At 37.2% G+C, this 23739-nt stretch overlaps 5 protein-coding genes across 7 annotated transcripts in view; 3 read left to right on the top strand and 2 right to left on the bottom strand.

Moving 5' to 3' along the window:
- The window catches only part of LOC127971849 (collagen alpha-1(XXIII) chain), a 139083-nt gene extending 135387 nt beyond the window's left edge, over window positions 1-3696 (bottom strand). Inside the window, exons 1-2 of the mRNA XM_052575103.1 lie at window positions 2984-3696; window positions 2065-2134 (exon numbers count right to left, since the gene is read on the bottom strand). Coding sequence (XP_052431063.1) covers window positions 2065-2134; window positions 2984-3256 — 343 coding nt within the window. The 5' untranslated portion in view covers window positions 3257-3696. The remainder of the gene's footprint in view (window positions 1-2064; window positions 2135-2983) is intronic.
- A 593-nt stretch (window positions 3697-4289) lies between these two features.
- LOC127971847 (dual specificity protein kinase CLK4) lies at window positions 4290-9953 on the bottom strand. Its single transcript, XM_052575101.1, has 13 exons — window positions 9786-9953; window positions 9221-9372; window positions 8047-8305; window positions 7410-7500; window positions 7038-7104; window positions 6562-6678; window positions 6222-6388; window positions 6040-6134; window positions 5594-5723; window positions 5367-5449; window positions 5182-5261; window positions 4906-4996; window positions 4290-4786 (listed from the first exon to the last, which is right to left on the bottom strand). The coding sequence occupies exons 2-13, from the start codon at window positions 9370-9372 to the stop codon at window positions 4640-4642; spliced, it is 1479 nt and encodes a 492-aa protein (XP_052431061.1). The 5' UTR covers window positions 9786-9953; the 3' UTR covers window positions 4290-4639.
- Window positions 9954-12543: 2590 nt separating this feature from the next.
- LOC127971803 (guanine nucleotide-binding protein subunit beta-2-like 1) lies at window positions 12544-16127 on the top strand. Its single transcript, XM_052575033.1, has 8 exons — window positions 12544-12780; window positions 13050-13221; window positions 13964-14111; window positions 14590-14685; window positions 14931-15041; window positions 15270-15410; window positions 15662-15772; window positions 16019-16127. The coding sequence occupies exons 1-8, from the start codon at window positions 12672-12674 to the stop codon at window positions 16082-16084; spliced, it is 954 nt and encodes a 317-aa protein (XP_052430993.1). The 5' UTR covers window positions 12544-12671; the 3' UTR covers window positions 16085-16127.
- Window positions 16128-16235: 108 nt separating this feature from the next.
- On the top strand, window positions 16236-19179 carry nme5 (NME/NM23 family member 5). Of its 2 annotated transcripts, XM_052575035.1 has the most exons (5): window positions 16236-16650; window positions 17069-17274; window positions 17638-17738; window positions 17820-17938; window positions 18690-19176. In XM_052575035.1, exons 1-5 carry the CDS (start codon window positions 16507-16509, stop codon window positions 18774-18776), a joined length of 657 nt encoding a protein of 218 aa, XP_052430995.1. In that variant the 5' UTR covers window positions 16236-16506; the 3' UTR covers window positions 18777-19176. The 2 variants fall into 2 exon arrangements, with proteins under 2 accessions (XP_052430995.1, XP_052430994.1); XM_052575034.1 differs by having other exon boundaries at window positions 17638-17938; window positions 18690-19179.
- Window positions 19180-19423: 244 nt separating this feature from the next.
- Window positions 19424-23396, top strand: LOC127971801 (heterogeneous nuclear ribonucleoprotein A/B). Of its 2 annotated transcripts, XM_052575031.1 has the most exons (9): window positions 19424-19572; window positions 19800-20045; window positions 20381-20549; window positions 20632-20790; window positions 21050-21205; window positions 21315-21402; window positions 22065-22229; window positions 22332-22417; window positions 22683-23396. In XM_052575031.1, exons 2-8 carry the CDS (start codon window positions 19828-19830, stop codon window positions 22400-22402), a joined length of 1026 nt encoding a protein of 341 aa, XP_052430991.1. In that variant the 5' UTR covers window positions 19424-19572; window positions 19800-19827; the 3' UTR covers window positions 22403-22417; window positions 22683-23396. The 2 variants fall into 2 exon arrangements, with proteins under 2 accessions (XP_052430991.1, XP_052430992.1); XM_052575032.1 differs by lacking the exon at window positions 22332-22417.
- Window positions 23397-23739: the final 343 nt, after the last annotated feature.

The following is a 23739-nucleotide window of genomic DNA, read 5'->3' as shown; positions in this document are numbered from 1 at the left end:
CTAAATAGAGTGACAGAGAACATGCAAGCCTGAAAAATGAAACAGGGAGATTTGACCGAGTTAAAGACCTCTCGTGCTTTCATTTGAGAGTTACAGCTTGTTGTCAAACAGGGCCTGGTGTTTGGTGGAAAAGGGTGATAACAGATGGGGAATTGTTTAGCATGCAAGGACAACCATCTCAGTCGACAGATAATTAGGGGAACTCACTCTACTGTGGAGATGAATAGAGGAAGTAGAAATGAAAGAAACTATGTGCTTAAGGAGAAAGACATGACAGCGACCGTCTACAACTCCTGCAAGTGCATTTCTACAATTCTGAAAAATCTTAGAAAGTAAAAAAAATCACAGTTGTGGTTAGCATGGTCAATTCTTTCCCATTTTAAAAATTCAACTCTTCAAGGGTGTGTTCAATAAAAGTAAAAAAAATAATTAATTAATTAATTAATTACTTTAAAAAATGCTCTCCATTTTCTAAATCCATTTTATTTTTTATTAAAAGGCTTTCACAATCAATAATAATGATAAAAGCCCTGAAATAATTATTATTATGTATGAGTTTTAAAAAAAATGGAATTTTCCAAATTAAAGTAGACTGATTTTTTTATATATTTTAATATCATGTTTTAATTATATAAAAAAATCTAATAAACTTTTGTGCTTAACAAATAGTCAGTCAGGTTTTAAAGAGGTCATATGATGCGATTTCAATTTTTCCATTCTCTTTAGAGTGTTACAAGCTCTTGGTGCATAAAGAAGATCTGTAAAGTTGCAAAGATTAAAGTCTCAAACCCAAAGAGATATTCTTTATTAAAATTAAGACTCATCCACACCCCCCTAAAACGGCTCATTCTAACACGCCCCACATAGCTACGTCACTATGTGGGAAGATTTGCATAATGCAGTCCAAATGTTCACACAAAGAAAGAGGCCGCGGCTCATTCAACACCTCCGGCATAAACACATTGCATTACACTAAATAATTTTCTTTTTATCAACATCATATGACCCCTTTAAACTATTCCTCCCATCAGTGTCCTTCCAAACATCTCCTGTAGGGGGCATTATATCCTGCCCAATGGCGAGCGCTTTGGGCTCATGTCTGTTGTGCAGACAGAAATACTTCTCCCTCTGATCCTGCCTGCCAGGACCGCTCAAAACTCTTCAGGTTTCAGGTGGCAACCATTGCTTCTAAAATGAAAGGGTCTCACCTTACAGTTCAGTTCTTCTGTTGGGCCTTCTGCAGCACTACTCACACAAACAAACAGAAATACACACACACTCACACAGACGCATACTCGGGGCCCCTTCACACACACACTCACGCTCAGAACCTATAAACAGATGCTTATGACCTCCCTCTTGTCCTGCGACATCAATGTCTCCCCTCAGATGTGAACCAGCATACATTTATGGAAACACTGGATTTTAAAGGGCACCATGACTCAATGTAAAGAGGGATTGTGAAAAAGAAGGACAGCAGTTCCTCGAAGTTTCTCAATGCACCCAAACTCAAATTACCACCAACCCCATGTTTAACAACCACATTTTGTGAAAGAGGAGCCCAAAAAAAACCTCTCCGCAACCACCAATTCATCAATATGCAACAGCTGCACGTTTTCTCCTCCCCTCTGTATTTATAATCACAATTGGAAATGCATAGAGCTGTGTAAAGTGAATATAATCTTTACTAATTGTAATTGCCTTAAGAAACCCTGCATGTAACGACTGCAGTCAGCCAAAATAATCACTCAATAAACTCTAAAAGCATGAAAGACTGATTATATTACTTCTAAACAGACATTAAACATTTAAGGTATCTTTAAAAGAATGAAATGAGAAACATCAAACTACATAATTATGTAGGAAATAAATGACTTTACAGTTAAGCATCATTATCCAACAATATTTAACTGACCGATCAGAATCAAATATTCCTCTCATCCACATCACAGCTTTGCAATCACTGTTCAAGAACAAGAAATTGATGAATTTATCAGTTTCTGTAAGGTTTCATCCCACATTTTGGAACTGAACACTGTTCTGAGAGCAGATACGTGGACGTACCTGGAGGACAGTTGCAGTCTTGTGTCACGTCTCTTGCCACACGCAACTTCGGCATCGCTTCATTCACCCTCTGAAATGTGATAAACAACATGGAGGAAATTAATTATTACAATTTTGGTTATAGAGGTCAAAGGTCAAATTTTATGAATCAGTCATCAATAAATCCATCCTGATTATCACTCTGATAATCAGAATATTGAATAGACACCAGAAGTGTCAGTGGTCATGGGTCTACATATTTGAATAGAAAAAAGGTGTGAATTTGCCATTACTGCTTAGTTTAAATAGTTTATAAAAACACTGGCAAACAACATAGTATGATTACACTAATAGTACTGGATTACATAGTAACCTACTGATTATTCAGCGGCGTTCCTTTATTAAGATGTGACACGTAAGTAATTTATGTTGATTTTACACACTTTACTATATTACAATATACATTTTTTATATAAACTGACGTATACAGTATATATTTGAATACTGTAATTCTTGATATAGGACGGGGAAAGAATGTAGTCTATAGCACATTCACTTTAGTTTATTTTAATACATCACAATTAGAAGAATTATCTTTAGTACAAGAATTTAAATTAAGCATGTTTATTAAATTAAAAATCACTCTTATCACATAAACGCACCTGTTGCTCCACATGCAGAATTATAAGCTATCTATAATCCTTTATGCTAGACAGATAGATAGGAGTTTTCAGATTTCATACTATTTTGGTAAATGTATTACTTAGTTAAATAGGTTTAAAACTCTCTGGCAACAGCGAGCAGGCTATGCGTTGATTAATGGTTTTAATTAGAACAAGCGGCAAAATTAATCAGAGCCTAAATTAAATTGGAAAACATACTACAGAAACACGTGAAACATGTGTTGCAGCTTTCCTTTATGAAGAATTCAAATGCTTGCCTCCTGTAAGAGTGTTTCAATGGATTCCCGCAGTTCCTGTGGGACAGAGATGTCCTTGGGTGATTCTTGACAGATGTCAGTCATCTTTATCTCCAGCTCGCGCAGCCTGCTCTCCATCTGATGCGTTTTGAAACTCATGAGAAAACACACCGCTATTGAACTCAGCGATAACACTAGACACACTATGGTTGGAAAAGACACCAAATAGCGCTGACAAAACGGTTTCGCAGAATTCTGTTTGCTTTCTATATTTCCGTCCGCAGATTGATCCATTCTGTTAAAAGTCTCCAGTTAGTTTCCGATAGTTAGATGACTTGTAGTATTGATCAGCTCTTGATCGATGAGATGTGGCTGTCAGAGTGAGTAGCGCGGAGCAGCACACGGTGCTTTGAACAGCATGAGTGTCTCAAAACCTTGTATGAGGACTACCTAGTGAACGGCGTTTTCGTCCGTCATAGACGCGTGTCGATTCATAGATTCTTAAATTGGCCAAATGTTGCGCGCGCCTGTGACGTCTGTGAGTAACGAGCATGAAATGACTGGCGGAGAGCGTCCAAAAGCAGCTATGAACAATGTGTGAGAGTTTTATCTATTTCAGGCTGTTTTCTCCACACACAGAATCTGTTTGAGAATTAGTCTGTACAATATTTTGTGGAGACATTTTAAAATGAATTTCTTTAGGAGTTTTTGCGGATGCATTCTGTTCATCTTGCGCCCATGGTACAGCTGTACAGACTGGCAAGATTAATCTTTTCTGCGAGATTAAACGTTACACGTACAACCGACAAATAATGCCAGTAATAAAGTATTTGTCTATGCTTCCACCGATGACGATAACAAAAATGATTAAGGCAAAACGTTGTTGCGATGTTCGTATCTTTCAAATACATTTTTATAACGTTTGTGAAAAGTTTGAAAACCAATGTATGCGTTTGTTTGTTTGTGTATGTGTGTGTGTGTATGTATTATGTATATATATACAGTAGTCAACATTTTAAGGATCAAAGCCTTTCATCAGTTGTTCTAAAACCAAAACCATACCCATTCTTGTCTTATGACAACTTTTGATCCACTTCAAATGTTGACTAATATATATTGTTTATCTATAGTATATAGTGTATCTAGTATATGTACACACACGTTAAATATAAACCAAACTATCCCTAAACCACACTTTGACTGTCCCTCATCGACAATGCTTTAATAAACACAGAAGCAGAAATACATTTTGCAAGTGAAAATTGAGTTGTGATCTACCGCCCCCTATTGCCCGCCTGAGAACATTACACCACCATGAGACAACCGATATTGATCAACTTATTTTATTTACATAAAGGAAAAACTGAAAAGACATTTACAAATATCACTACGTTTATATTGATAATGCTAACAAATCTGTGACAATTATCGTACGTTTAATACCCTAAAACCTTGCCCCATTCACAGTTACTCATCATTCTGTCATGTAATGCAGACAACACAAGCACAAATCAATGAAGAAATCCAGAGCAATAGGTCACACTAAACTGAAAAACAAGCACAATAAATATAAACAAGAAGGGAGCAGAGTATGATCTATACAGAGGACTGATACAGTCAACTGAAACAGCCTCTCTCAGAGAGGAACTATAGCAAAAAATCAAGAGAATCCATCACTTATTTCTTTGTCTTCCTGATCAAGTCGAAAAAAGGGTGTTTGATGGCTTCATCCAGGGTGATCCGCTTCGTGACATCATATTCCAGCATCCTCTCTATGAGATCAAACAGCTGTACATGGTCAGAGCTACTGGATGCCATGTATTGCTGCAAAGAAATTAAAAAGTCATATTTCTTAAGTTGCTTGTTTCTAGATGTCTCATCGGCTTCAAGTAAAAATAAAAACCACAACTGACCCAAAACTTGAATGAGAATGAGAAACTTACTCTCAACGGCTTGCACTTCTTCCGAACATAACGACCCGAGGAGCTGTGAACCTCCCAGTCCAGCTTATCATGGTGAACGTATCTCTTCTTCCTGCATAATTAGAGAAAAAAAAAGCCATTTTGATTCTTGTTTACATTGTTTACTTCAGGCATCTGTGGTTCCTAGATAACGATTTTTCCAATTTTACCCAAAAATGTGTTTTCCATTTCCATGACTAAATTAGAGTTGTAAAATGTATATATTACCACAAATCCTGCAAAAAATCCTGAAATTACCTTGTTTTCTGCAGCATGTGTGTGGGTATAGGGCCCAGCACTCGCTCCATCATGGCCAGATGCTCTTTACTGTCATGTGTCTGTAATTTAAAAAAACAGAAACTAATTTATAAGTTCTGAAACAACAAGTCATGTGTATCCAAAGTGACCATAAATGAACTAATGTGAACTCAGAGGAAAGTGACCTGAAATAGAGTCGATCCCAGATAATACTCAATAAGAATGCAACCCACACTCCACACATCACAGGAATGACTCCAGCCTAGATCTGTTAGAAACAGACAGATAGCTCCGTTATAGCTCACAATAAATGCAATCATATCAAGTGTGCCATGTACCTCAGAATATATATTTATATATATATATATATATATATATATATATAAAAATCAATGGATCAGTAACTACTTACCCAGAATAACCTCTGGAGCTCGGTAATGTCGAGTGGACACCACTGAGGTGTGATGCTCATGCTCGTATGTTGCATTCCCAAAATCAACTACTTTCACATCAGGATTCTTTACCGTTCTCTCATCCCTCTTCTACAATTTCAAACAAGACAATTAATGCACAATCAGTTCTGTTTTTGTTAACTAAAACTATTGAAAGTATCCAAGATTGGGCTGAACTGGAATATATTTAATGACAAATTTAAACAAAAATTTGAAAAAGTCCCACTAACAAATAACTGAAATACGTTTACACTGAATTACTACAATTACTAAAACTTCAGTAATTTTGAGTATTAGAATTTTTTTAAAAATAGAATTGTTCTATAAAACCTTAAAAAAAAACATTTTTAAAATATTAAATATTATTTATAGAACATAATACTAAATGTAGTCAGTCTTTCCTTACCATTTTTGGATTGTACTTGATGTCAAACTCTGAATTAATAAAGAGGATGTTCTCTGGTTTCAAGTCAGTGTGTGTCAGCTTACTCTTGTGAAGAACTAAGACAAAGAAATACAAAAAAATTACATCAATGTTTTGTTCAAAATACACTTAAAAAATGCATTCAAGCTAGATCCATGACTCACATCTGACTGCTCTGATGATCTGGTAGGCCATGTGCCTGATGTGGTTCATAGAGAAGGGCTGAAAGCTATTTTCCTTCAGAAAATCATACGTGCTCAAGCCCAGCAGCTCAAAGGCGATGCAGATGTGTCCGTGGTGATCAAACCAGTCATACATCCGGACACAAGCACTGGAGAAAGGAAAAATAGATATGAAATACTGCATTCCTAATATGCAGTCTGGACTTCTATACACTCAGGAGGCTGTAAATTTCAAATTAAGCGTGATATATTATACAGCCATGCATCACAGAGGCATAAATTACTTAAGATTTCTTTCTTATCTGTTTTCAACGGCACTTACTATCTTCTGTCACAGTCAAGTGAGTTAATCTGCTCCAGCACCTCGACCTCAGACACAGCCGCATCACGATAGCGATCAATGTTTTTTATGATCTTCAGTGCAATGCGAGCTCCTCCCCTGAAATAAGAACATACAGTAGTATCATTTACACACAGGAGAACACACACAAATGCCTGCACTTATTATCCAACACTTAATCAACCCGAAGCATTTCCCAAAAAACATTTCAAATTTAAAGCAGTCATGAAATAAATTATATTTTTTCTAAATTTGCTGAAAATGTAATAAAAAAAAATCTATAAATAAAAACATAATTTTCGAGTGAAACGGCATTAATTTCATAAATTTTATTTTAATGTATGCCACAATTCAGAAGGTCTGTTGTTATTTCCATTTAATAGCAAACTTTAAGTATCAGATTTGTCTTGGGGAGACCAATAAATTTTAACATGGTAAAACATGGCATGAAGACTTACTTTTCATGATCAATGCACTCCACCACTTTACCAAAGGCTCCCTCTCCAAGTGTGCACACAATCTCATCTACGGGTTTAAAGACAGACAGTTAGAAACATGAAATTGACACAATGGTCCATCAAACCCTTTCAAAAGACTGCGCTGCGTTTTGAAACACTCAAATTAGAAAAGCAATGCATAAATAATCAACGAACTTAAGACAATACTAGACTGGTGATACACACATCTGGATAAGTCTAAGTGTTCTGTCACAACTGCATTTATCAGGAGCCCAAAATTAGTGTGTAAAATTAGTCTGATCCCACAACAGAAAATAAGCAGTGAAAGAAATTAAAAGATACAGTAGATACAAAAAAGTGTGTATTCTATACATCTTGCTCTCAGCATGTCTCCACTGTGATAGATCAGGTGCCCCTCCTCATCATCCTCAACACTCCTGGATCTTTTCCTGCGATGGCTCCTCTGGGGTTTCGGACCAACGCCAACATCATCATCACCACCATCATCATTAACCCATGAGAATCGGGGACCAGAACGCGCCATTCATTCATTCACGATTGGGGGGGGAAGTGATTCGGCCCATTCAGATACCCGCAGCAGCAAGGCCCGGCCACAGGGAGCAGTCAACGCAAATTCAGCCCGCGAGAAACACACAGGGCCCACCACATCGTGTGTGTTACAGAAGAAAAACAATGGCAACATATTTTTTTAGATGAGATACTTTCTCAAACCATTATGTAGACAATTATAACAATTCACCATTGAAAAACATTGTGTTTTTTATTCCCCATTCATGAATGAGGTGCTTTAAAACAATTTTATGTGCTTTGGATATGAAACTAATGTTATGTCTTGAGTAAGAACCCTCTTATTATATCATAATATTAGCATAATTTCACCCAACATTCTTCCTGTCCAATGAGGAACTCCCAAAGTGCAAACAACAAGAAAGAAGGCACAGAAAACAGACAGTTGCACATGGCAACAAGAGGCAGACAGTGGTCATACCGAGTCAGAGTGACGGTGCCGGTGTCTGTGCCGGCTGCTCCGCCTGCTGTTGCCAGAGGATTTGCTGTAATGGTGCCAGTCTCGATCACGCTCCCGGCCCCGGTCTCCATCACGGCACCTGGATCTGTCCCGGTCTCCACCTCGCTCTCTCTCTTTGTCTTTACAAGCACCTCGGCTGTCATCCTCATTGTCTTTGAATACAGCTCGCCTGTCTTTAGCTTCCAGCCTTTCATTTGAGCTCCTTGTCTCAAGGTAATGCCTATTAACAATAATAAAAAGAAACAATTTGATATACAGGCAAATCTACAAAATAAAATGCATCTTATTCTTAGTTTCCAGCCTACTATTTGTGCTCCATAAATCAGTGCATACTGACTGATTCACATTGGACTGAAGATAATAAAAATCACTCTAGTTACTGTTTTCTATCCGGTGTCTTTATGAGCGAAATTAGGAAAAATTTATATTTATATACATTATTTACATTTATGAAAAAAAAAAAAAATCAGCACCTAAAAAGACATTGCTGGGACAAAGACCAAAAAAGTTTCATCATCAAATAAATAAATAAATGTTTTTAGCTAAATGTAGTATGACCACTTTTGCTTTTATATTCTTTAATAAGCATAGACCAGAATAAGAATGTTGTTTACGTTTTATGTAAATATATTTATCACTTTGAATGAAGACATTATGTTCACAAGTTATTTAAAAATATATTGCTAAGAATAAAAAGGTTTTTTTTTGGTGGGGGGGGGACTTTTGATAGAAAAACATGTATATATATAACGCTGAGGCGCTGATGACAATCCAGACAAACTCCAAATGTTAGGGAAAATTAAAGGATCTGGATTTTAGTTACTAGCTTAAACCAATGCACTAACAGATGATAAATCACATCTAAATTAACAAGACTGACATATTGAGGTAATGTTATCAAATGTTTTCAAGGAATCTTCCAAGAAGGTGGCAAACCAGTCAAACAAGTATTATACAACACACTGCCAGAAGATGTCCACATAAGGCTCAGTGGGCCCTGGCCAAAGATCACACAACCCTCAAATTAGTAACTAACGTTAACTGGGAAACTAATATCAGTATAAGATGCCTTTATACAATTTGTTGATTTAAAAGGACTCAAAATAAATACAATAAGTTAGAGAATGGTTCTCACCCGTCGCTGTACTTGTGATGATGGTGTTTTTTCCTGTATTTATTCTCTCTCTCGCTGCTGTGCGAGTCTCGTCTGTGTCTCTTTCTGTTCTCCATTCTCTCCTCCAGACTCTCTTCTCTCAGCCAGGGAGAACGCAATCGCATTTGTCTCATCTGATAAAACAAACATAATACAAATAAATAACGTTTATATTAAGTGACGTTACACATGACGTCCTATATCCTCAGAATCTGTGCAACATATAACGTTAGAGCTGGGTCCACAAATACAGAGGCCTCTTTGTTCTAACGCCTCGTGTCAGGGAAGTGTTTGCACGATGCAAATTTTTATCTTTAGGAAGTCTAAAAATTAAGTTTTGAAGATAATAACAATAAATGAAACCCATTTAGACAACAAAATGCATTTTTGTGACTTAACTGAACAGTTGAGATTAACAAAGCACACCGTCAGTAAATTAGTAGCGACGTCGTTAACGCGTTTGACTAAATAAATATAATACATGTTATAAAGAAGATACTACAGTGTGTGAGTGCAGTAATTAGTAAATATGTAAACATTACTTTACCTGGCTTAAGAAAGTCCTCTAAATAAAAGCAATACTCGGTGATATAAACGGATTTATTTCCTCCGTCTCCTCTGAGTTTGATGTCGTTGGTGTGGTTCAAAATGGTGTCTGTCGAGCTGGAATGTTCGAGAACTAGTCCTTACGTCATCGGATCTGGAGCGCGCCTGCACAAGGCGCGCGAGAACTAGTGTGTACTTGGAGGGTGCTGTTACACAAGTAAACAAGAGGAGCAGCTAACCTAAACATTACACAAGATGTTGTGCCTTAAAATAATGGTAACCTAACCTGTTAGTCCAATATATTTCCTTCTCTATTCTTTCTTTCTTTTTATTTTTTAAAAATAAATAATTAATTTATTGCTTTGAATTAGAGAAAGTACTTTTTCCTTGCCCTTTATTTTTGCCCTTGTTATTATTATATTATATTATATTATATTATATTATATTATATTATATTATATTATATTATATTATATTATATTATATGTATTATATTATATTAGAATCAGAATAAGCTTTTTTGCCAGGTATGTTTACACACACGATGAATTTGTTTTAGTGACAGGGGCTCCACAGTGCAACAGTATGACAGTGACAAGACAGGACACAGATAATAAAAAAAATAACATAAAAATAGACAATGTACAATATAGACAATTATGTATGTTGTTTTGGGGGGGTTGTATGGGTTTGTTTGTCCTCGGCTACGGGATGTACGATATGGTACAATATTTCATTTTATTTTATTTTATTTTTTTATATCAAGATTTTATCACGATTCTTTGTCATGTTGGTTTTTCTATTTTGCAAGCTGTTTGAGCATTACAGCCAAACTAATTTCCCTATTATAAAGACAAAGCCTATTAAGGTACAAAAATACAGAAATTTAGGCCAAAGTGGGTGAAAATAAAAAATGTTGTTATTATTTTTTCTTTGTTATTAAAAAAATGAGAACTAAGATGCACATTACAAATACACATAATATACAAATAAAATAAACAGTGTTTTATTTTCAGGTATAATAGGTGTATTTAGCAGGAGCATTAAAAAAATGTAATGAACAAATATAATAATAAAACACTTTATTCATTGATCCTATTAAAGCAACTGTATTAAAGTTTTTCAGTCAAGTGTATTTAGTGATTTTTCTCTTTGTGTTTGGTGTTTTATTAACATTAAAGGAATAATTATTCTAAAAATTAAATAAATTAGTGTTTTATTTTTATACCTTCATGTACTCACTCAAAAGTAGTTTTAACCCTTAATGGGTTTCCTTCTTCTGCTAAACGTAAAGCTATTTTGAAGAACAATGTGTCAACTGTTTGGTTACCCAGATTCTTCAAAATATCTTCTTTTGTGTTCAGCACAAAAAAAGAAACATGTGAGTGAATAAACAATGAAATAAATTATATTTGGGGCTTTTTTGTTTTCATGCGTGGGATAGCTGATTTAATTTGGGCAAGTGGAGGTTTGACTATATACATACATATGCTGTGTGTGTATATAGCTTATACATACATACATACATACACAAAAAAAAAAAAAAAAATTGACCAAACCATCCCCTCTGAAATTTGATGAACATTAATTTAACCAACACTTTACTCATATATTGGTAAAATTATTATATATTGTTATTTTTATATTTATATTAATATATTAACATTTTATTAATATTTTAAGTATGGTAGGCTGTTGTAAGCAGTCTATATTTAAACAATACTATAGTATTTTAACTATAACAAGCAAAAAATAAAACATTATAATTTTTTTATTGTATTGTTTGTGAAACTGAACCAATTGTCATTTGTTTACTGGTTCACTGTAGATTTTTCTTGGTGTTGCTAAAGGTAATATGCATATATTTAGGGATGGGCAGTATTTATGATGAATGTATTTAGTGTTTTGTATTTTTGTAGTTTTAAAATACTGTAAAATGTCTACATGATGCCATCATAAAAATGCGTCCTCTAATTGGTGCCTATTCAGTAGTTTGACCAGACTTGTTAGTACACTATTACTAGTACACTATACTGTACTTCTAAGGCTTTCGATAGTTTCAGTGGTTTGAGTTGGGTCAATACTCCTTGACCAGGATACCATTAGGATACCATTATTATGAGTAATTCACAAACTGTTACTTATTAAACTGTTACTTTAAAAGTATCCTTCATCTGATATGTGAATATTTAATCTGTTAACTGGTTGAATTTGTTAGATATTTTGCATGACTTGAGCAGAGAAAAGCTACTGTCAAACATTGTTTACTTATTTACTTGTTAAATACAAAATATAGTAGTTTATTTTTATACATGGTGTGGCTGCTGTATTTTGTAATATTTTTGATACACTTAAAATGAAGGTATTTGGTATCTTTACATACATATTGGTGTATCTTTGCCCAGTCCTGCATATATTCATGTAAAAAAAAAAAAATAACCACTTGAGTCTACTCTACACCATTTTAACAACTTGCACCTTATACACCTGTAGCAAACATACTGTTTTAATGATTGTACAACACAGGAAACATTCAAGAATGTAAGTCCCTCTAGTCTTTGGTAAAACATCACATAGATTTTGTATACATGTATAAATATAAACATACATATCTTAATGAATAATACACTAAAACACATACACATTTATTAACATTAACAATAAAATAAGACGTCTGTAATATACACACTAGATGGCAGTAAACTGTTCACATGAGCTATCTGACGCGAAAACGCGGACTGAAGAAGACGGTTCACCCTCAAGAGTTTTGCTTCCGGTGTGCTCCTTCCTTTTCCTCTTGCCACAGTGTGAGAGATATAGGGGGACTCGGCCCTCCGACAAAATCCAAGTCCATCCACCTTCATAGGTGATTTTTTCCTAAGCCAAAATGACCGAACAGATGACAGTAAGGGGGACCCTCAAGGGCCATAGTGGATGGGTCACCCAAATCGCCACCACACCCCAGTTTCCCGACATGATTCTTTCCGCGTCCCGGGGTAAGTGTCTTCAGAGCCGCGCTGGAGCACAACGAACACACGAGCTTTTAAACTGACGCTGAATAACTCCGTTCAGTTCTTGTTCTGTATAACACTGATATTTTAATCTTTTACACTATTTTAATATTTTACACTATCGAGAGCTCGTTTATTGTAAAATAGATGTTTATAATGCAACATTGGTGAATGGTAGTACTTACGTTAGTGTTTTATTAATGTATAAAATGCTTCCAGAACTGTTGGGTGATCTTCTCTTGTCCTCTATACAGACAAGAGCATCATCATGTGGAAGCTGACCCGTGATGAGACCAGCTATGGCATCCCCCAGCGTGCTCTGAAGGGCCATTCCCACTTTGTGAGTGATGTTGTAATCTCGTCTGATGGTCAGTTCGCCCTGTCTGGCTCCTGGGACAGCACCCTGCGCCTGTGGGACCTGACCACGTGAGTATTTGGAGGGAAAGGGCAGTCATTTGAAATCTGTTCCACTGGATCCGAAGTGGTGATGAAACTTGAATGCCATCTGTGTCACTGTGATGATAAAGAGGCTGTTTCTGAACTTAAAACTCTTAGAAACCCAATGAATGTGCAATTGTGTGTCAGAAGTTTTCAATCTGTTAGATGCCACAGACCCCCAAATATGATAGTCCTAGATGCCAGATGGAAAGATACCATCATCTGTGAGCGAGAGACCTCCTCCTTAAATTCTTAATAGTATCTTTCATGAAGGCCGTGATTATACTGTGAAAAATTTAATATTATGAATGTCTAAATATTATTTGGAGAACAATTTGTTATATTACCCCAGCCCCCCCACACACACACTTATCATATAAGTGTATAGTATTTAAGGATGAAGAACCCCCCCAACGTAAATATTGTCTTTATCTGGTCTGTGAACATTTTTTGGACAACAATTATAAATATACTTCCACAAGATGGATGCAGAAAAACTTAAGAATTGTAAGCACAAGTAGTTATGTAAAGTTTAGTCTTTAGAATTTTTATTTTCCTTAAAAAATTGTAAAATAGCCTGTTATGGTGATAAACTTTAAAACCAACTTTATAGTCAGAATAATTCCATACCATATTTTTTCTGGAGTGTGCGATCAGATTTAAGAACATAGTTTGCACCATTACATCTTGATGTCTGATTAAACTGAATTTGTCTGTTTTTCTCACTCAGTGGCACTACAACCCGCCGTTTTGTTGGACACACCAAGGATGTTCTGAGCGTGGCTTTCTCTGCTGACAACCGTCAGATCGTGTCTGGATCCAGAGACAAGACCATCAAGCTGTGGAACACCCTGGGAGTCTGCAAGTACACCATCCAGGTGGGCCTCTAAATGCTCTTTATACAGGTTTAGAGCTCACTTTATGGAGAGGTTGTTAGTGGACGTAGTCTTTGACCATCTAACATAAACAGGGAAAATTTAATCAGGGTTTTCTTAGGGGTCCTGGAAAATCATATTAGTCTTGTATAAGTTCAGTCTGATTCAATTTAAGGTCATTAAGTCTTCATTTATATGGTACAACAAATCTTGTCATCTTAAGAGGACTTAAATCGAAACGGAATCTCAATATTTCTTAATTTGATAAAGTACAAAAGGCGATTAAGTCATCATGTAAATGTCTGCCTGTTTAAGTGAAAGAATCTGAGATGCATTTTATTTAGAGTTTGTACTGGATGATCAAATGCAGTATTTAATGTGCATGTCATAAAGGCTTTAGTATTAAAAACTCCACAGATACCCTGATGTTTAGGTTAATGTTTGGTTTGCTGTTCTGAAACCCTTTTTGACTCGCCCACAGGATGACAGCCACACTGAATGGGTGTCCTGTGTGCGTTTCTCTCCCAACAGCAGCAACCCCATCATTGTGTCCGGCGGATGGGACAAAACGGTCAAGGTGAGACCTTTGTCTGTCCCTTAATGTAAACTAGAATAGTCGCTCTGTATTTGTAATGACTTTACCCTGTGATTAAACAAATCCACAAACATATTGTCTGAGCTCTTGGGCTCTGATGACAAGTCCTGCAATTATGATGGGTAACAGATTGAAACCTAAAAAGGGAACAACTTAATCAGGGCAGCTTGCATGGATAGACAGACTGTCTGCATTGGCAAATATTCAAAGTTACGTGTTTGTTACAGGTATGGAATCTTGCTAACTGCAAGCTGAAGACCAACCACATTGGCCACACTGGATACCTGAACACCGTGACCGTGTCACCTGATGGATCTCTGTGTGCCTCTGGTGGAAAGGTACTGGTCACTTTTTTTTTTTCTAGTTTTCACTAATGCAGTTAGTCAACAGGTTAGAGTTCTGAGATGACCAGGTAAAGATGATGAAACCTTAATGCCATCTGAATTCATGTGATTATAAAAGAGGCTGTTTCTGAATACAAAAAAACATGGGGGGGTGGGGAAAAAATTCAGTTTTCAGAACTCCTTTTTAAATTTCCTATTTGAATTTGTTTGTCCTCATTACAGGATGGACAAGCCATGCTGTGGGACCTGAACGAGGGCAAGCACCTTTACACCCTGGACGGTGGTGACAACATCAATGCCCTTTGCTTCAGCCCCAACCGCTACTGGCTGTGTGCCGCCACTGGACCTAGCATCAAGATCTGGGTGAGTTTATGTACATGAACGCATCCCATTCATATATGCTCCATATGCAAGGTTTTTCAAATGCAAAAATGTCCTTTTGCTGTCTTATATATTAAATATTGGAAGTATATTGGACCACAGAAATCAGTGATGAAAGTTCAATGCCTTCTGTAATTCTATGATGATAAAGAGGCTGTTTCTGAGAACTGTTGGCCCAACCAGGTTTCATATCATACATTGCTGTTGCAAAGCTGATGGTTTTCTCTCAACAGGATCTGGAGGGCAAGATCATTGTTGATGAGCTGAAGCAGGACATCATCACCACCAACAGCAAGGCTGAGCCACCTCAGTGCACTTGTCTGGCCTGGTCTGCTGACGGACAGGTATGTTTTATTTACAGTAGCCTTTACTGCCCAGAATGAGTTTCTGAACTATTCCTTGCATTTCATTAGTCTGCAAATGTTGGCTTGATCAGCTGCTCCCGTTGATTATTCCCAATCACTTCTAACATCTGAAACCTTATGGTGACAGTCCTGCAAATATGAGGGGGCAGTAAATGATTTGAAATCAGTAGCAAGTGCTTCTAAAGAGATGCATGATTATAATTCCTGTCTCTTTTCTCATCACAGACTCTCTTTGCTGGCTACACTGACAACCTGATCAGAGTGTGGCAGGTGACCATTGGAACCAGATAGACACCTTTTCTAATGTCTAAATAAAAAGTCTTTTAAAAAGTTACAGTTGACTTTGTGTTTACTTTTTACAATTTCCCTGCCTTTAAAGTACAAAAGAAACGCAACTATGCGAATCATTGAACTAGGATTGAATAGCCGCTAGATGGCGCGACTGTGGATTTAATTTATTTGACTGTTGCCTAGCAACAAGGTCAACAAACCAGAATCAACGGTGAGGACTAGACATGAAACAGACGCTTGAATTAAATGAGCTATTTTACTGTTGTAAGAAAACGTTAATTGTCCTTCCATTCTTGTAAACGTTTTGCACTTTATAATTTGGGAAATGTTCCCTTGGCTGTTCAACAACTTTAATTGTAATTGTTAAAGTCCAGCACCTTAAAAACTGAAAAATAGCGTTAACAATAACTTAGCTGTTTGAAATGGAGTGCGACAGTCCTCAAAAACAGATGCCTGCTCCTCGTATCTTCGTGGAGAGAACCCTGGCTTTAATCAAACCTGATGCCATCCACAAAACTGATGAAATTGAGGATCTTATTCTTCAATCTGGCTTTACAATTCTTCAGGTAAGTTACGTATTGATCGGACATGTCACACGTGGCATGTGTTTTTTATTTTTTTTTTGTACAATACAATTTTTGCACTACGCATAATGTGAAATATTCACGTGCTGAATTGACAATCCCTTATTCTGGTCATTTTGTAAGCACAAGACAGTCGTGTAGTGTCATGCCATTACATTGTTTAAAATTAGTCTGATGAAATGTATTAAAACGGCAAAAAACTATGCTATCACGGTATCTATTTCCTTCCTTCTTGCCGGTACTAATCGCATGTATTTCTCATGTGTAACTCGCTTGGATAGAGGCGTCTGTTTATTAAATAAATATAACCTTATCAGCTAATAGTTAATATTGTGTAGCCAGTGCTTTATTTTAAGAATTAGATTCGCATCGTTCTTATTTTGATTTTTCCATTTACCAGAAAAGAAGACTTCAGCTAAGTCCAGAGCAATGCAGTGATTTCTACGCTGAGCATTATGGGAAGCTGCATTTTCCCCATTTGACTGCCTTCATGAGCTCTGGACCGGTTGTTGCTCTAGCACTGGCCCGACACCAGGCTATTGCCACCTGGAAAGCCATAATGGGACCAGTCAGCAGCATAAAAGCTAGAGAGACACATCCTGACTGGTAATGAGTGGCACTGAAAGAATCTTCTGTCTATGCAGGTGGTTTAATGATAAAATGGACTTAAAGTAATTTTGTTCATGTATTGTAGGGAGAACTATCACAGTGCACCAATAACTGTGCCTTTTAAATCCCTGGCAAAATAAATGAGATGCTTTTGTTGGATTTTATGGACTTCGGGATAATAATTTACAAAACCAGTGTTCACCAAAACCAATGCCTAAATCAATCACACAGTTCATTTGTCATTACAACAAAGCTATATTTATTATGCATGCTGTAATATATGTAGGCTAACAGTCATATTTCTTCTTTCTGGGAAATACACCTCTGGGCACACATCCTCAATGTGAATGCCACCCTCAGTCTGAGAGCGAGATTTGGCACGTGTGACCTGAGAAACGCTGTGCATGGCAGTGAATCCTTCTCTGCTGCGGAGAGGGAGATCAGGTTCATGTTTCCCAACTGTGAGTCAATCCAACCTTGTCCAGATGAGTTCAGTGAACAGGATATGAAAGCGTACTTTTGGTCTTTGTCATCTGTTTCAGCTGTGATTGAACCTATTCCTATGGGAGATGCTGCCAAAGATTACCTGAGCCGGTACGTCAACCCAACACTTCTCACCGGACTGACAGAGCTGAGCAAGAAAAAGCCACTGGACCCTTTTGTAAGTCTCTCTTTTGATTTAAAAGTCCTTCAGATAGATTTGAAATTAATTGAGGGCAAATACATAATGAAAGAATTGTAATTTTGGAAGTATTTCTATAAAATTGTTAAACTGGTTTCCTGTCTTTTGACACAGAAAAAAGGACAATTGATCTTAATCCAAACCTTCAGAATGTTGTTTAAAACTTTTAAGTAGGAATGGGATGCCTTTGATCCCCAAAAAAAATCAGGATAATACCGATCCTAGCAGATGGGTTGATTTCATGCACAAAATATAATAAATCTCTACAACTGTTTACTACAAAAACTTCCAGTTTAGTAAATGCTTTACATTTACATTTATCGCTGAAAATTAATAACAATGACTGACACAATCAACAGAGATGAACCAGTCAAAAGAAGTTTCAACTATTTGCATCACTTATTCCATGTATATTTGTTTGTATTTATTTGCTGTTGGTCAGGTGAGGGGTTGATTGTTTAAAAAAAGCTGATTATGGAAAGGGATATTTATATTGTTTTACTGTGCTGTTCACTTTCTTCAAATAAAAGACTTGGACAGTTCTGATCCAGATTAAACTTTTTTTTCTGGATTTCATAAAACAGTAGTCAACATTTGAGGTGGATCAAAAAAGTTAATCAAAATAATGCATTTAGGATTTAGGACAACTTGATGAAAGGTTTTGATCCACTTCAAATGTTGACTCTTGTATATCGATATAATATTTCTGCACTGTTATTTTTCTTTACAGACATGGCTTGCAGACTGGTTGATGAAGAATAACCCCAATAAGCCCAAGATATCTGATGGAACAGTAGTAGAGGAGGCAGCAGTGTGATTTATTTTTTTCTTTCCTCAAGCAAGAAGAATCGACCAGCAATAAGTTACTGTATTGCTCCTTTTTGGACGTCTCATTTGAACTGTTTTATAAAATAAAGTTTGGCAATTTTGTCTAGCCCTTTTTATTGTGCTGTCTTAATGTGTAAGTTCTGAATTGTCATGGTTAATTTAAATTGTAAGATACATTTTCTAATTTACAGTATCCTGTCACTGATTACTTGTAACAGTAGAAACATTTAGCATTATTCCGCATCAAATAAAATTGTAAGATTAAAAAAAAAATACCCTTCTGCTGGTGATAAATATTTAATTCACTAAAAGTTTTGAAAGTGAAGATTATCTGATCTAATAATGAAAATAATTAAAGACCTATTGCTAAAGCAGCTGTAACCTCCTTCCTATTATTATTTTCACTAAACAGACAAAAAAAATCCAAATTCAAGCGCCTGTTTCTTGCATTATCTGCTTTATAGCTCGCTTCTCTTTAAAAACCTTTCTCCCTTAATTTAAAAGTGCTAAACAACATGAACAAGAACAAAAACACTTCTTCCCCCTACTCGACACGAAGGTTCAGAAGAAGCGCGTTTGGGGGAGGGTTTCTATGACGTGAAAGCGACACGTTTGATTGGCTATTAGAATGATAGGCGTTCAAAGCCAGCCAATCAAATGAGCCCTTACTAAACTTCCTTTAGCTTCCATCCAGTAATATAAAACCGACCGCTTGTCGGCGCAACAAGGAAGGGCCCACACCGCGGAAAGCATTCCACGAAGAGTTTTCACTTGCTGCTTTTACGGTAAAGTATTTACGTGTAAATTATGAATTTGTTAGCCTCCGTGTACGTATTAGTTGCGTTAACGCTTATATTAAATTATAGCTCCGTAACGGTGTGTATTTATGATGTAGGAATACGAAATGTTTATGTTCTTGTTGCGTATGAGAATGCAAGCGCCGCTGTTCAAAATGGTGGTTCAGATGCATTACATAAGGCTTCCTTTCGTAACCATTTCACTTTCGCTGCAGTTTTAGGTTTTCACATTAAACTACCACCATGTCAGACGCCGAGCAGCAGTATATGGAAACCTCAGAGAACGGCCACGAGGACGATCTGAACGGAGCCGGGCAGTACGAGGAGGGCACCGGGGAAGCGCAGGCCGCGGCACCGGGAGACACCGGTGCAGACGACACGGCCGGGGACGAGGAAGACCCGCAGAATGGCTCATCGGACGGGGGGCAAATTGATGCCAGCAAAGGAGAGGAAGATGCGGGGTAGGTTAAAGGAATAATTGTGCAAAATGTTGGGACTTAAAATCCTTTGTTCCTTCCCGTCTTTGTTGGCGCCATGTGTCTTTTGAAGGGGGATGGGCGTGCGACGGTGAATTGAACACGGAGAGGGGCTTTAAAATGCACTCTTAATTGTTTCCTAAAGCGAGCGTTTTTGTATTTTTGTTTGCTTAATTAATATATCTGTGGTGTCTTGTAGTTATTTCTATTTATTTGTAGAAATAGAGGGTTTTAAATGCAAGAATAGTGGACATTTATTAGATGTGTGCTACCACGCCCCCTCCTGGTCTCACTCTCGATCTTCTGCTTCGTTTCCTCAGGAAAATGTTTGTTGGAGGGCTCAGCTGGGACACTAGTAAAAAGGATCTTAAAGATTACTTCTCTAAATTTGGAGAGGTGACAGACTGCACCATCAAAATGGACCCCAACACTGGGCGATCAAGGGGATTTGGGTTTATTCTTTTTAAAGAGCCAGCCAGTGTAGACAAGGTAAGCTTTCGTGCTTCGGTAAAACCCCGAAGTCTTGTGATTTCTTTGATGGTAAGCTAAATCGTTGTTTCTCTTTGCACAGGTTTTAGCACAAAAAGAGCACAGACTTGATGGACGACAGATCGACCCCAAGAAGGCAATGGCCATGAAGAAAGAACCTGTTAAGAAGATCTTTGTCGGTGGCCTGAACCCTGAAACTACAGAAGAGAGGATCCGCGAGTATTTTGGTCCCTTTGGCGAGGTAATGAAGCACTCCTTTAGAGATTAAGCAAGTTTAACAAATCCTGGAAAAAATGCTTTGGCTTGTGTTTGTGTAATTAGAGTAATTGTAATGTAATTACTGTATGTTGCCCATGTCAAGTTTCTAGATTGATCTTTGCACATTTTCTGTGCATAGTTTTTTTTTTTTTTTGACTTTTTTATTAACAGATGTGTTTGCTGTTTTGGAGGTTTTATTTTTTTGTACACATTTGTTAACATGATCATTTTTGCCACTGCAGATTGAGACTATTGAACTTCCAATGGATCCAAAGACAAATAAGAGGAGAGGGTTTGTCTTCATTACCTTCAAGGAAGAAGAGTCTGTCAAGAAAGTTGTAGAAAAGAAATATCACAACGTCAGTGGAACCAAGGACACGACTGGAAAAGAAGGCCTTGTGAGTGTTTCCAGTGTGAAGTTTAGCTTGAAATCACTGATAGATGTGACACACATTCTGCCATTATGATATCAATCACTCATTTAACTTTTTTCTTCTTTTTCCCCAGTGTGAGATTAAGATTGCACAGCCAAAAGAAGTGTACCAGCAGCAGCAGTATGGAGGTCGTTTCGGAGGAAGAGGAAGGGGGCGTGGAGGTCAGTACCCCTTCAAGTTCACTCCAGTTGGACTGTCTCACCAGCCTCTCAAACTGTAGGCTGCATTAGTCTGTGCAGAGTTTACATAGATGACTGCACACACATGTACAGAGATATGCATTAGAAAAACAACTGAGGCACGTCACTTATTTATAAAGAGCTTCATACAATGCAAATTGTTTCAAAAGCACATAATAGTAATAAACAGGAAGAATGGGAACTTCAAATATGACTAATATAAATGCAGTTCATTGAGCCAAGTCAGTTCAGTAACTGAAGTTACTGCGGTTTTGGAACAAGTTCAATTCTGCTATAAGTAGCTCTGCAGCAGATCATGTTTATGACAGAGGCTGGTTTAAACAAACTGATGAATCTGAATTTCTGATTTTTTGTGAAAATGAAATTTGTAATGCATGGTCTTGTTGGAATTTATTCTTGCTCTCATGCAGGTATTTTAATGTAATTCCTCTTGCGCATAAGTCTTCAGATGTAATCTGTCTTAAAAGCTTTGGCTGATCCCAGATCTGATTAATCTAAATCCGTTCTAATGTCCCACAACGCTTGAGTAGAGACCAATCGCTTTGTGGTTTTACTAGTTTCTTACAGATATCAGCACATTACTGTGCCATGATGTTTAAAAATGGTTTGGTTTCGTTTTATAGGCCAGGGTCAGAACTGGAATCAGGGCTACAATAACTACTGGAATCAAGGCTACGGTAACCAAGGTTATGGCTACGGCGGCCAACAAGGTTATGGTGGATACGGAGGCTACGGCAACTATGATTACTCGGGTGGATACTATGGCTACGGCGGCGGATATGACTACAGTAAGCACTGATTGTCCTTGGGGTTTCCTCCCTGTCCCCGTCAGGTTCTTGTGAATGCAAGGGACTCAAGTTCCTTTCTCTGCTCTTTTCTTACCCCCCTAGACCAGGGCAATACAAGCTATGGAAAAACTCCAAGACGTGGGGCTCACCAGGGTAGCTACAAGCCATACTGATCATGTGTAGTGCAGGTATGCATTTTAATTATATTTTTCCCACCACTCATGGTAAGGTTAATTTGGTTGTGTTGCTCCATAACGAAGTCATCTCCATTTACCCAGCCCAACTAGAAGGCAGATAGAGCGATCCAATTGGGGGTGGGTTTTGGTGGTCCAGTAGGGTTGTAGCAGTAGATCATGACAGGCCCCCCCCCATCTCTTCACCTCATTTTTTTTCACATGTTAACGGTTTACATGGATTCATGCAGCTAAATCTCAGTCTTTTCTCTGTTTGAAGGTCGTAAAGCTACCGAGCAGGAGCCAGCGGTCTGGTCACAGTGAACATTGGGGTCTTTTACTTTTGGAAGTTGGCGGAATCTGGACTTCTGCTTCATTTTGTACAGAAAACATAAGGAATTGGGGGGCACAAATGTCACTTCTCACATTTGTTTTATAATTTTTTTTTTTTCGTTGTGTCCTTTTTACATTTCCAGAGATGGAAGTGTTATTTTTTTACTGTACTTTTTGGTACCTTTTTGAATCTAATGTTATTGTGTGGTTGTATTTTACATCATGGCTGTGTCTACCACATCTAGGCTCAGAGCTCTCAAAATGCTTTCAAAATAAGCAGGTTGTTAATTTTTCTTTAGTGCTTCTAGATTATTTTTTTCCCCTGTGTCACCTGTGCTCTGTTTTGCAAAGTTGCATGGCTTCAAGAAGAGATAAAAAAGGGATTTCCTTCCGATTGTAAGCTTGTCCATTGAAATCTGTTAGTGGCCAGTCTTTGTGACTACCCTATTTTTATTTTTTCTTAATTTTTTTTCCCTCTACTGCTTTTAGGGAGATTTCCTCCCGTCTTGTTAGATATTTAAGAGTGGCTTTAATAGTGATTCAACTATACCTCAAGACATACACAGGTAACTGTAACAAGATTCTTTCTCGAAACACTGGATACACATTCCTCCAGTGTCTTGGACAAATGTCAAGAAATAAACTTGATTTTTAAGATGTCTATTGTCTAAGTCTTTTGCTTTCAATTTTCATAGTTATCTTCCTGATCCAACAAACCCTAGTTTGCATTTAAAGAATTTAGAATGACTATCTAAAAAGTGCTGGAAAGATTTAACATTATTGTACAAACTGACAGTGAAAACTGGGTTGTTGTGAAGTTAAGCTCGTACAGTCAGGATTGTTTTATAGAGGCAGCTGGAAGTATAAAAGAAGTGGTCACTGGTTAGGCCCGTTTGTATCTAAAGCTGATGGTAATAATTTTTTTTGGAACACAGCTTCGATGGACATGCATGGATAAAGCATCTTGTTCCAAACTTAACTTGTTATATAAAGAGACAGCACAT

The sequence above is a fragment of the Carassius gibelio genome, chromosome B14 (genome assembly GCF_023724105.1).
Source record: "Carassius gibelio isolate Cgi1373 ecotype wild population from Czech Republic chromosome B14, carGib1.2-hapl.c, whole genome shotgun sequence".
Classification (NCBI taxonomy): domain Eukaryota; kingdom Metazoa; phylum Chordata; class Actinopteri; order Cypriniformes; family Cyprinidae; genus Carassius; species Carassius gibelio.
This window is presented reverse-complemented; position numbering and strand designations above follow the sequence as displayed.